Raw genomic sequence first — 12,181 nt, 5'->3', positions numbered from 1 at the left:
TTAATAAACAGGTAAATGTGAACAAAAAAATGTACCTTTATTCAATAAGCAAATCACTGGGGAAGAACAGGATGACGCGCTCACTGCTGCAGCTCTGATTGGATGCAGCTCGGAGTGCGGCGTGCATTTCCCCGGGGGGGGGGGATGGTGCATACAGAGGGTACCGTAATGTGGCATGTAGCACAGGGGATCACCTTCACTACAGTAGCAATCTCAATAGGGCTTATTTTTGGGGGAGGGCTTATTTTAGAGGAATCTTACACAGTAAGGGGAGGGCTTATTTTCGGGATAGGTCTTATTATCGGGGAAACACGGTAGTACCCATGTTTCTCCCAGCATGCCCTAGCTTTAGTTTGTGTCTTGTTCATTTGACAGTTTGTGGAAGTTTTTAAATGTAAGAATGTAAATTATTGATGTCACTCAAGTCTGATCTGTCCCAGGGTTTGAAAGGTGGAGGGTCAAATGAGACAGGGAAACTAGGAGGAATAGGACATTGTAGTGACTAGCAAATGTTCACATTTACAACTTACCTCAGAGTGTTCTTGCAAGCAAGAGTTTAACCTACTTGTTTATGTGAGTTTTAACAATCGTTCAATTTTGTACTTTCCGGTATAAGCTGTTTAAAGAGCAAATCATATCACATGAAACAGCACAGATGAAGAGTGTTTATTGTTGTAATACGTGCAGTGTTTAATTTCATCTTAGCTTTGTTCTCAGGCTCACTGACTTACAACTCCTTTCTCAGGTGGCCTTCTTTTCCTGGGACATTGTCATATTTCAGGCTGCACACACAGGTCTTTGTACACAGTTTCCACGGTGTGGCAGACTTGTTTGAGCTCAGTTTCTAAATTATTGATCTTCTCTATCTTCTCTGAGAACTCCTGTAGCTTCTCCTGAATGAGCTTGTTATGCTGATCATAAATCTGATACATCCTTTCTTCCAACTTCTCAACCAAATCTGACACCTTGAAGGCAAAAAGTTAAATACTCGTTAGGAATTAAACAGGAATAGAAATGAAGTGTTTATTCTAAGCAGGCCCTTCCTGTGTGTTTCTGTTTTCTTTCCTCTTAGAGATAGTAAAGAGCTGTTCTCTCATCTTAAGGTAATGGAGTAGAAAAAAATACAAGCTATTTTTTTATCTAAATTTTCAAAAACTATCAGCCTCTGAAACAAAGAATGAGCATCCTCTAAATGGTTAGAATTCTCTGGGTTTTATTCAAGCTCAAGTGATGTTTATTTAGCCTTGAGGGTGGGGGCTACTGCTGCTAAAGCTCAAATAGCAGGCCTATGAACTCTGGGACTGAATGTTACCACCAGTTCATCTTTGGAGAGATAATGATTCTGGTTTTGGCCTATGGGAAAGAACACCCTCTACCTTAAAGAAAACTCTGTAGCAGCTGGCCCCACCCAACAAACTGTTGTGCTTTCACTATCGTCCAAGCAGTTTCTCAAAAGTCTGACACTTCTGGCTAGTTATCAGTCGAGGCTTTCTACCTTCATCTTGAGGCTGTCTCTGAAGTTGCTCATGAGCGTGTGGTCCTTCTGCCTGCTTTCATTGATGCTGTCAATCAGCTGCTGGGCCTTTTTTTGTAAAGTTTCGATGCTGGCATCCAGAGCTGCAAAGAAACTTGATGTTTTCCCATCCAAGGTTTCAGTGTGGCTGTCTGCATTGGAGACTGACAGTGAAGGGCTAGAAAATCTATGCCTGGATGACAGAAGGAAGAGAGCAGAATGCCTGTTTAAGGGGGGGGGGGTTTGAATGGGGGCATATCTCAAGAGTGGGAGGCCAGCATGGTGGGGTGGAAAGAACCAGAATTCAGGAGCCCTAGGTTTAAGTCTTCCTTGCCATTGTGTGACCTTGACTGATTTCATTTCCTCTCTCAAGCCCTCACATTCCTCATCTTTTAGCTGAAGGAATTGATCTAGATTCCTAAGACTCTTCTCTTTCTGTCATTATGTGACAGTGACATTGCGCACAAATCTGGGAATGGGGAAGGAATTAAAGGAAACCCTTCAGGTTCTAGGGCTTTTGCCACTATCCCCACCCTTCTCTTTTGCTCTTTCTTTTCTGTCTTAGACCTTGAAATGAAAGAAAATGAGATTTGTTGTTTTCTCCTTGAGTTACCAATATAAATCCTGCTCAAACTGCTCATACCCAAAAGCCATTCCTTTATGGGGAAAGATATCTCATGATGGAATCTTTCTTTTGACTCAAAGCAAATGGAAGAAGACTGGATTAATTCAATGATTTCAGATTTGTCCATAAAACAAAAGACCAAATCAGATGTTCCCAGAAATCATGTTTATTTTACTAGCATCTCCCTCAGGGAGCTATTCTTTTATATTTAATTTTTCTTAATACTAAGGCAGCTGCATATTAATTAGGATGCTAATTAATCACAAGCCTCTCTGTGCCTGAATTCGCCAATTAAGCTTAATAAAGAAAATGAATCCTCTCCTTTCCCATTTCCTTAGTGGGTTCTGTTGAGGTGGCATGGATAGAGTCCAGGGAAGGAAGCCCACATGCAAAGGGCTTTATGTTGACATCCTTGTTTGTGTAAGGCTGTGAGCTGAGGCTCAATCAATCGCTGCTGCATTAATATATTCTAGTCTGTCCTCAGGATCTCCTTCAATCCCTAATGCTGTTGGAAGGATTAGGACATCCAGTTCCACAGCCTTGCCTGTGCTGGCATTCGGCCTGTGGAAACAGTGGCGGGAACAGGCCTCAGTAAACCAAGCCATCTGTTAAGGTAAAGTTGTGATTGGCTGGAGTGGAAGCCAGAGAAGCCTGCTGTGATTAGCTTTGTCGCTTTTCACAGAAATACAAGTAAACAATACACATGCCACTTACGAACACCGCGGGCAGCAACCCTCAAGAGACGTGGCCAGTTAATCAAACATTCGAGGAGGAACAAGACAAAATCTTCAGCTCCAGGCACAATGATGTTCCTCTGAAACACTTCCAGGAGAGGGAGGAGGGGGATGGAGGGTCTAGGCCTGAATACATAGCTTTCTTCATAAAATAAATTAACTACTTAATCATTCTGCTAAGCATTTGATTTCCACTGTTCTTATATAACTTGCTGGGGTTGTAAGAGAATGTCTGAGAAAAAATTCACTGCCTTTTAATGGAAATCTGGGCTTAAACTCAGATTCATAGCATTTCAGAGCTAGAGGGAACTTTAAAGATTATGTAGAGATGTAGAGTGGTGGAGTAGAAAGAGTGCTGGTCTGGGATGATAAAACCTGAGATCTAGTCCTAGCTCCATAACTAACTCCTGTGACCTTCCACAAGTCATTTTACTTTGTCATAGGATCATAGCTCTAGAGCTATAAGGGACCTTAGAAGTTATCCAGTCCAACCTCCTACATTTTACAGATGAGGAAACTGAGGTCCATGAAAAGTAAATGACTTGGCTAAGGTCTATGGGAGAGCTGACATTTGAACTCAAGTCCTCTAACTCCAAATTCAGTGCTCTTTGCCCTGGATTAAATCTGAACACAGATCCTCATAAGAATGCAGGATGTCAGAAATGGAAGGAACCTCCCAGAATTCTTTCTATCAGTTAATCCAAAGACAATCCAACTTGCTCTCTTCCTCCCGTTCAGTTCTGAATTTGGTAATGTTTAAAACAAGGGAGTAAGACCTGGGTAAAAAACCTGATTCTTTTATGTGCCTCTTTCTGTCCCCTCCTGCTGCAACCACTCTAGTGCAGGCCATCAGCACTTTTTGCTGTCATTAATTGGCCTTCTTGCCTCTAGGCTCTTCCTTTTCCCAACCTCTTCTTCACACTACGGCCTGAGTGATTTTCCTAATGAATTATTATGGTCATGTTACTCCTCTATTAACAAACTTTCATTATATTTCCCATTTCCTACTAAATAAAGTATAAAATCCATATCCTGATATTCAAGGCCCTCCACAATCTGGCTCCAAGCCACCTTTCCAGGTGTATCTCAAACAACTCTTCAGGAACTCAACATTCCAGCCAAACCAACTACTCTTCATTCCTTGTTCAGATATAGCCCTTTCCTATCTCATACCTTGGGCTGTACCCCATTTCTGTTTGTTGAAATCCCTCCCTTCAAGGCCCAACTCAGCAATTATCTACTTATGAATCCCTCCCCCACAACTCCCGCTCAAACTAAACGTGATCTTTTTTTCATAGAGATTTCCCTGATGGTCTCTTTTGCACTTACCTCATTCTCCCTAGTATTTTAATGTGACTTTGTTCTCTTTAGATTGCAAGCTCCTTAAGAATAGGGTCATATTCTTTCTTTTTATCCTCACTTAACTTAGGATCATAAAACAAGAGCAGGAACTCAAAGGTCATCTGGTCCAGATGAGGAAACCCAGCTCCTAGGACATTGCCTGACACTTGGTGGGTGCTTATTAAATGGTGAATTGAGGAAATTGAAGCCCAGAGAGTTAAGGGGATAATAGGATTATAGATTTCAATCTGGAAGGGAATTTAGAAGTCATCTAGTTCAGTACCTGAAATTTTTTTTTTTTGCTTTTTGGAGGGGGTAAGTTAGGGCAATTGGGGTTAAGTGACTTGCCCAAGGTCACATGGCTAGTTTTGTGTTAAGTGTCTGAGGCTGGATATGAACTCAGATCCTCCTGACTTCAGGGCCGGTGCTCTGGTCACTGTGCCACCTAGCCACCCCCTCAGTACCTGAATTTTACAAATGAGGAAACTGAGTCTCAAAGAGGTTGTGTGACAACACAGATAGTAAAGAGAGCATGAAGATTTGAATCTAGGTCTTGTGATTACAAATCCAGTACTCTTTCCATTGCACCATAATGTCTTAAAACTTTTTTCCAAAGTCAGTGACTTAGAGCATAGCTGAAACTAGAACCCGGGCTTTCTGACTTCTAGCTCTGAGTTCATTCTACCACTCCATTCACTACATCACTACATTCTCTTTTCCTTAATGGAGCATTTTCATAATTTTTCAGTTACTTTAACAATAATTCATCATTTTATAGTATAATACTGCCTGATTCTTACAAAATTAGTGTCATTTCTTTGGTCTGCTACAGACATTTCTTGGGAACAACATATATCATTGCCCCATAGAGCATGATTTGGCACCAGGCTTTGCCCAAGGGGGCTCTGTACAGAGACTGGATCTGAGAAGGACCTGCATTACCAGTTAGTCCTGCAGTACAGACCTCAGTGCAGAATTAGAGAAGTCTCCAGGAATTCTTACCTTTCCTGTACCTCACAGGGTGAGCTGCTTCTTTCCAAATTAGAGAAGATAGAAGGCCCTGCTTGATCCTGATACTGATCCTGTTCCTTATTTTTGAGGTCCTGTTCAGACATGACACTCTATAAAAAATGGGAAACAGACTCTCAGAGAATGTACCTGAGGATACATGACTGGATATCATATTTCTGTCGATAAGTAGTATTTAATTAATGCTTTCTCAGCATTGAGATATACAGATGGTGCCCCTACCTTTTTCCCCTCCAATCAGATCATTCCAAGGAATAGGGAAAAGGTGTTTAATTACTGCTTTTAATGGGGTTTTTTTGTCAGTTACTTGTTTTGCATGGCAGAGAGGAAGCAAGGCTAGGTTCAGTGAAATGAGGTGGGGGTGGGGGGGTGGGAGGTTTTATTTCCTCTCTCAGCACCAGTCAGGAACAGATAATCCTGAATTTAAAGTTGGAATCCAGAGACATTTGTTTGAGCCCAACTTGTGAGTCCAAGACTGTATCACCAGAGTGCTTGGGTCTGGGGATGAACTGAGGTTGGTTTTGTGGAGATGGGGTTGCTGTTTTCCCAAGTTCTAGGACAGGAGGTTGCAGTTATTGTTTTGGGGAAAGGCATTACATTGTATCCTGCTTTAGGGCAAAGTTGGAGCTGATGGCTTCTCAGGATGGGGTGAGGGCATTTTTACTGAGCACTTGGGGATTGTTAGCTTTTAAAAAGAGGAGATTTCTATGTCCTCTGGCCCTGGGATGGGAGCTTTTAGCTTCAGAAGTGGGTCTTATGGGTCACCTGTCTCTGGGCAGAGCTAAGGTTCTCAGCTTTTTTGGGGGATAAGATGAGGATTCTGTACTGCTGATGCTGGGGCTGTCAGCTGTCTGGGGAGATGAGGATTTTTGGACCCCTGATCCTCGGGCTGATGCCTGTTAGCTTCCATGTGTGTTTCTGGTCTCAGTTCCAGAATGGGGTGACCAGATTTCCAGGAGGCTAAGGGTCCTCTGGCTCTGAAATGGTCAGCTTTGGGTGGGATGGGAGTCTTTGGACCCCCAAGGGAGATGAGGGCTAGTCAGGTTAGTGGCCTTTGCTGGGGGGGTGGGAGGGAAGGGGATGAGACACTGACCAAAGCTTCTGAGCTTTAGGGGGGCTAATGAGGGTCCTGAGCCTCCACTCTAGACCCAGACCTTTTTGGGGGGGGATTGAGGATTTCCCGGGGCTGCTCGCTTTCAGGAGGACAGGACTTTCTGCTCCCCAGGGTCGGGGCAGGATTGTCATATTTGTGCTGGGTGAGAGTCGGAGATCTCAGCTTTCTGAGGGATGAAGGCTCCTGACTCTGGGACTGAAGCAACCATTTTGGGGAAGAAGGGTTCCTGGGCCCCTGGCTCTAGGTAGCTTTTTAAGAGGGGAAAGTTTGGGGTCCCTCCCAGGGCTGAGGGCTACGTGTCCTTCCCTGTCTGTTTCGGGGGGGCTGGGGGGTCTCTGAACTGAGGCGGTCGGCTTTGGGAGGAGACGAGGGTTTCAAGTCCCCCCCTTCTCCCCAAGCTTTTGAGGATGTGGGTTTTAGGTCTCCCCCTCCCCCAGGGCCGAGTTTGTCGGCCTGAGGAGGGATAAGGCTTTAGGGTACGCTGGCCTGCCGCTTTTCTGTCACACCTCCGTCCTCCCTCGGTCAGTTGGCCAGTTTGTCCGCCCGTCCTTCCGCTGGGCCGGGCTCCTGCTCCTGGAGGCTCCTTGGATAACGGGGAGCCCCGTGGAGTGGGGGGCGGGGGTCTCGCCCTGGGTCTCACGAACAAAGGAGCGGGGTCGGAGACTAGGCTGACGGCTGAGCGCGTACCCCTCTCGAGGACGTCGCCTCGGGCCTTCCCGCCTTCCCGCCGCCGCCAAGTGCGCATGCGCCTCTGCCTCCTCCACGCCCCCTCCAAGTGCGCATGCGCCTCTGCCTCCTCCGCGCCGCTGCCTGCCCACCAAGGTTTACCCTGTTCCCTTCTTCCACTTAGTGTGGCGCGCGGCAAGGCCCCCCCGCCCTTCCCTCACTGTGGCGCTCGCCGAGGCTGCCCCGTCCCCGCCCCCGCCCCCCTCCTTAGTGTAGTGCGCGCCTTCCCCCTCACCACCAGCCCTCTGGGCTTAGTGCCCGTGAGGGCGGGGTTTCCTTCCTGGACTGCGATACCACCCACCGCTTTACCCTGGAAAAACGCCTTTCAAAACTGTTTCCCTCCCTTTATCCCGGCCCTTTCCTCTGGCCCCACTAGGGGGCGTTCCGTTAGTCCTTTGCTGCCCCAGTGACCTTGGCAAGTCACCCCTCTGGGCCTCAGTTTCCTCCTCTGTAAAATGGGGGTGGGGTTAGATTAGGCTATCTCTTCAGCTGTAAAGCCGGTGAGCCTTGATCAGGAGACTGTAAGATGGAGGAGGACAGGACTGTTTCTGGTTTTCTCTTTGCATCCCCAGCACCTTGCAGCACAAAGAGTAGAGTTGGAGTGGAATAAACGTTTGTTGAATAGAAGGGAATTCCGCTGTAAGGCCCTTTTTATCTAAAGTCAAACGGCGTTATACAATGAGCCACCAGGTGGCACCATGGCTCACAGAGCGCAGGAGTCGGGAAGACAAGTTCAAATTCATCTTCATTCGCCTTCATTCGTGACCCTGGGCAAGGGTCCTCAGCTTGGAGGAATAAGTAAAACGGGGATAATGATATCCTCCTACCTCGCAAAGTTGTTGTGAGGATAACATAAAATAATATTTGCAAAGCGTTTGGCACAGAGTAGGCATACTAGCTATTAATAGCATATAAATATAAACTATATATTATATAAAGGATATATATATAACATAAATATGTATATAAAATATATAAATATTAGCTATTATATTATTTTCAACAGATACTAAACACCTACTATGTACAGTAGGTACACACACAAAATCATAAGAGCTAGGCACTGCTTTCTAGGAATATACTACTTCACACACACACACCAAGTAGAAGGCAAGCTTCTAGAGAGCAGAGACTCTCTCACTACTAAAATTCTATCTCCAGAGGCTAGCATAGTCCTAGGCACATAGTTCTTGAGGAATGTTTGGTGATTGATAGGAACTTCCTACTGTGATGTGGTTCCAGGATTGGGATGGCCCTTCCTGGGAAGACAAACTTCATTCTCTCAATGGGTTGTAAATAGGTGTTAAATCCACTGAGAGACGGGCACTGATCATAAAGTTAGAGAGGGGTAACCTTCCTTTTCCCAAAGAGGAACACTGGACAGGCAAATGTAGCACATCCCCACCCCCTTCCCATCTTCCTCAGGTAGGAAGAATCTCAATGGCAGGTGACCTAAAAAGTTTTGAAAAAGAAAAAGCAGGGTGCAGCATAACACCTGTGGTACTTTAAACAAGTTTCTTAAGCTGTCTGGCTTCTGTTTCCTCATCCATAAAATGATGTAGTTGGGCTAGGTGCTCTCCATGGTCCTTTCTAACTCTGAGGCCAATGATTCTCATGCCCATGATGCCCATAATGATTCTCATCGTTTCCCACCTGGCTGCTCTCCTGGACTTCATCAGTGCCTCGAGAAATTCATCTTCCTGCAATATCACATCAGCTCTGAAACTCTCACCTCCTCAATAACCCCTTCCCTTGGGGCTCCTCCCTCTCTCTGATTGGAGAAAGCAGAGAGAAGACATGTGAGATCTCCCAGTTCCTTCATTTGAGGAGGGGGCCCCATAACTATATCATCATTTCCTACCCTGCTGCAGGATTTTATCATCCCTCTAGACTAGGGGTGGGGAACCTACAGCCTTGCAGCCACATGTAGCCCTCTAGGTCCTCAAGTGTGGCCCTTTGACTGAATCCAAACTGCACAAAACAAATCCCCTTAATAAAAGGATTTATTCTGTAAAACTTGGACTCAGTCAAGAGGCTGTACTTGAGGACCTAGGAGGCCACATGTGGCCTCAAGGTTGCAGGCTTCCCACCTCTGCTTTAGACTCAATTATCCTCTCTTTCTCCTCCCCCATTAGATTGTCAACCTCCATTAGACTGTGAGCTCCTTGAGAACAGGGACTGTCTTTTTCCTTTCTTTGTATCCCTGGTGCTAAGCACAGTGCCTGGCACATGGTAAATAGAATGCCATCTGTCAGGTAAGTCAAATACTGCATTCTCTTACTGGATAATTCATACAGTGACATGCTACCTTCCTGCAGGGTCAAGGAAAGCAGCACTTTAGTCAATTTCGTCTGCTTGTAGTGCCACAAGCATCAAAGGGATGACTTAAGTATTTTACATATCTAAAGTTATCCTTGGAACTTTCCTTTTCTTTAACTTTTCTATTCTAGATTCCCAGGAAATGAAATCTTACTCATTTTTGCATTGTAATGTGAGTGAGTCTCAACTTTTCTCAAAAGAGGGTCAGATAGAGGAGTAATAGCAATAGGAATAAGGGTTCTCCCAATGTGATTACACTTTTGGTCTAACTGTTCCCCCCCCCCAGACAACTGAATATGCTTCACATATACTTAGAATTCTTCTGATGCATTTTATGTAGGCATTTTTAATTTGATTCAATTAATTTTCCAGATATTAAATATCTACCATAGAATGGGCCCTAGAGATACAGAGATGAAACAGGGAAATCTTTTCCTTCTAGAATCCAATTATCTAATGGTGTTGGGGAATGTCCAACATGAATGCAAGTAAGTATTATATAAGGTAGGATAAGATGAGGGAAAAGACAAAGTGATCTAAGAAACTTGAGAAGCAAGAGATCACTTTCAGAGGCTCCATGTACCTTGTGAACCTTGGTAGAAAGGAAGGATCTAGGCAGCTAGGTGGTGGGACAGACAGAATGATGCACTTGGAGTCAAGAAGACCTGAGTTCAAATCTGACCTCAGTCATTTACTAGCTTTGTGACTCTGAGTAAGTCAACAAATATCTTTTTGCCTTAGTTTTCTCATCTGTAAATAAGGTATAATGATGGCATCCATCTCTGAGGGTTGTGTTAAGGATAAAATTATATATTTGAAAAAAAAACTTTGCAAACCTTAAAGTGCTTTATCCATCTTCCTCCTCCTCCTCCTCATCATCATCATCACAGTGGGTGGTAATGTGTCTAGGAAGGGGTGGAATGGAAAATACATTCTAGGTAGGAGGTAAAGTAGAAGATGAGAACAGGGGGCAAAGAATAGTTGAATTTAACTATAACATAGAGTATGTATTGTGAAATAAAGCTGTAAAGAGAAGTGGCTACAAGTCATTCCCAGCTGATACATGGTCAAAGGATTTGAACAGACGGTTTTCAGAGGAAGAAATTAAAGCTATCTATAGTCACATGAAAAAATGCTCTAAATCACTATTGATTAGAGAGATGCAAATCAAAACAACTCTAAGGTACCACATCACACCTATCAGATTGGCTAACATGGTAAAACAGGAAAATGATAAATGTTGGAAAGGATGTGGGAATGTTGGAATGCTAATTCATTGTTGATGGAGTTGTGAGCTGATCCAACCATTCTGGAGGGCAATTTGGAACTATGCCCAAAGGTCTATAAAAATGTGCATACCCTTTGACCCAGTAATACCACTTCTATGTTTGTATCTGAAAGGGATGATAAAAATGGGAAAAGACCCACATGTATAAAAATATTTATAGCAGCTCTTTTTGTGGTGGTCAAGACCTCGAAATCGCAGAGATGCCCATCAATTGGGGAATGGCTAAACAAGCTATGTTATAGGAATATAATAGAATACTATTGTGCTATAAGAAATGATGAACAGACAGAGTTCAGAGAAACCTGGAAAGACTTATATGAACTGATGTTGAGTGAGGGGAGCAGAAGCAGGAGAACACTAAACACAGTAACAGCCAGTGTTTGAGGACTGATTCTCATAGACTTAGCCCTTCTCAGCTATGCAAGGACCTAAAACAATTCCAAAGGACACATGATGGAAAATGCCAGCCATATCCAAAGAAAGAACTATGGAATTGGAATGCGGGGTGAAACAGACTATTTTCTTTTTCTGTTTTATTTTTTTTCTTTCTCATGGTTTTTCCATTTGTTATAATTCTTCTATGCAACATGACTAATATGAAAATGTGTTTAATAGGAATGTATGTGTAGAGCCCATATCAGATTGCAAATAATCTTGGGGAGGTGGGGGGGAGAAAATTTAAAACTTATGGAAGTGAATGTTGAACACTAAATATGAATAATTTAATAAAAACACATTTAAAAAGACATAAAAAGTAAAAAAAAAAAGATAAGTAGCACTTGATTATGAAGAAATTGAAGGAATCAGGAGTTAAAATTTTATTTTATAAGAAATGGGGGACTACTAGAGGAATGGTATGATCATTATCAATGCATTAAGAAGATGAATTAGGCAATGTGTAAGGGAAGAACTGGAAGGGGAAAAGCTATAGGCAGGGAGACCAGTTAGGTGGCTGTTACAATGAAAGCAGCTAGGTGGTATAGTGAATAGAAGTCAAGAAGTCTCATCTTCATGAGTTCAAATCTGACTTCAGACACTTACTAGCTATGTGACCCTAGGCAAGTCACTTAACCCTATTTATCTCAGTTTCCTTATCTTTAAAATGAGCTGGAGAAGGAAGTGGTGAACCAGTAAGAAAATCCCAAATGGGGTCATGAAGAGTCAGACACAACCAAGCAAAAACAATGAAGCAATAATCCAGGTGAGCTTTAATGAGAGCCTAAACTATATTTGTTGGAGTGGGAGTGGAGAGGAGAAGACAGATATTTGGAATGTTGCAGTGGTAGAAATAAAAGAATTTATACTGATACACTGTTAGTGGAATTGGGAAGCTGTCTAATCATTCTGAATTTCAACTTGGAATAATGCAAGAAAAATGATTAAATTGCCCATACTCTTTGACCCTGCAATACTACCACATGTACCATGTACCACAAGGAAGAGAGAGAAAGAAAGAAAGAAAGAAAGAAAGAAAGAAAGAAAGAAAGAAAGA

The 12,181-nt window shown here is 43.4% G+C and overlaps 1 protein-coding gene across 2 annotated transcripts; it reads right to left on the bottom strand.

The window, feature by feature from the left end:
* Positions 1-651: 651 nt before the first annotated feature.
* Positions 652-7,156, bottom strand: SYCE2 (synaptonemal complex central element protein 2). Of its 2 annotated transcripts, none has more exons than XM_069082954.1 (4): positions 7,044-7,156; positions 5,216-5,334; positions 1,496-1,706; positions 652-965 (listed from the first exon to the last, which is right to left on the bottom strand). In XM_069082954.1, the coding sequence occupies exons 1-4, from the start codon at positions 7,137-7,139 to the stop codon at positions 771-773; spliced, it is 621 nt and encodes a 206-aa protein (XP_068939055.1). In that variant the 5' UTR covers positions 7,140-7,156; the 3' UTR covers positions 652-770. The 2 variants fall into 2 exon arrangements, with proteins under 2 accessions (XP_068939055.1, XP_068939057.1); XM_069082956.1 differs by having other exon boundaries at positions 6,863-7,125.
* Between the last annotated feature and the right edge of the window lie 5,025 nt (positions 7,157-12,181).

This window comes from Petaurus breviceps, unplaced genomic scaffold, assembly GCF_028583685.1.
Source record: "Petaurus breviceps papuanus isolate PSGF00001 unplaced genomic scaffold, PetGlider_PUasm1.0 172, whole genome shotgun sequence".
In the NCBI taxonomy this organism is placed as follows: domain Eukaryota; kingdom Metazoa; phylum Chordata; class Mammalia; order Diprotodontia; family Petauridae; genus Petaurus; species Petaurus breviceps.
The sequence above is the reverse complement of the archived record's forward strand: the minus strand, read 5'-3'. Positions and strand labels throughout refer to the sequence as shown.

What these genes read in the sequence shown, in the direction of transcription:
- SYCE2 (XM_069082954.1), bottom strand. Translation starts at nt 7,139, where the DNA reads ATGCGCACTTGGAGGGGGCGTGGAGGAGGCAGAGGCGCATGCGCACTT. An exon ending in CCCTGTGAGGTACAGGAAAG is followed by an intron (nt 1,707 to 5,215) that starts GTAAGAATTCCT and finishes TCTGTCATCCAG; the next exon opens with GCATAGATTTTCTAGCCCTT. An exon ending in GAGACAGCCTCAAGATGAAG is followed by an intron (nt 966 to 1,495) that starts GTAGAAAGCCTC and finishes TTTGCCTTCAAG; the next exon opens with GTGTCAGATTTGGTTGAGAA.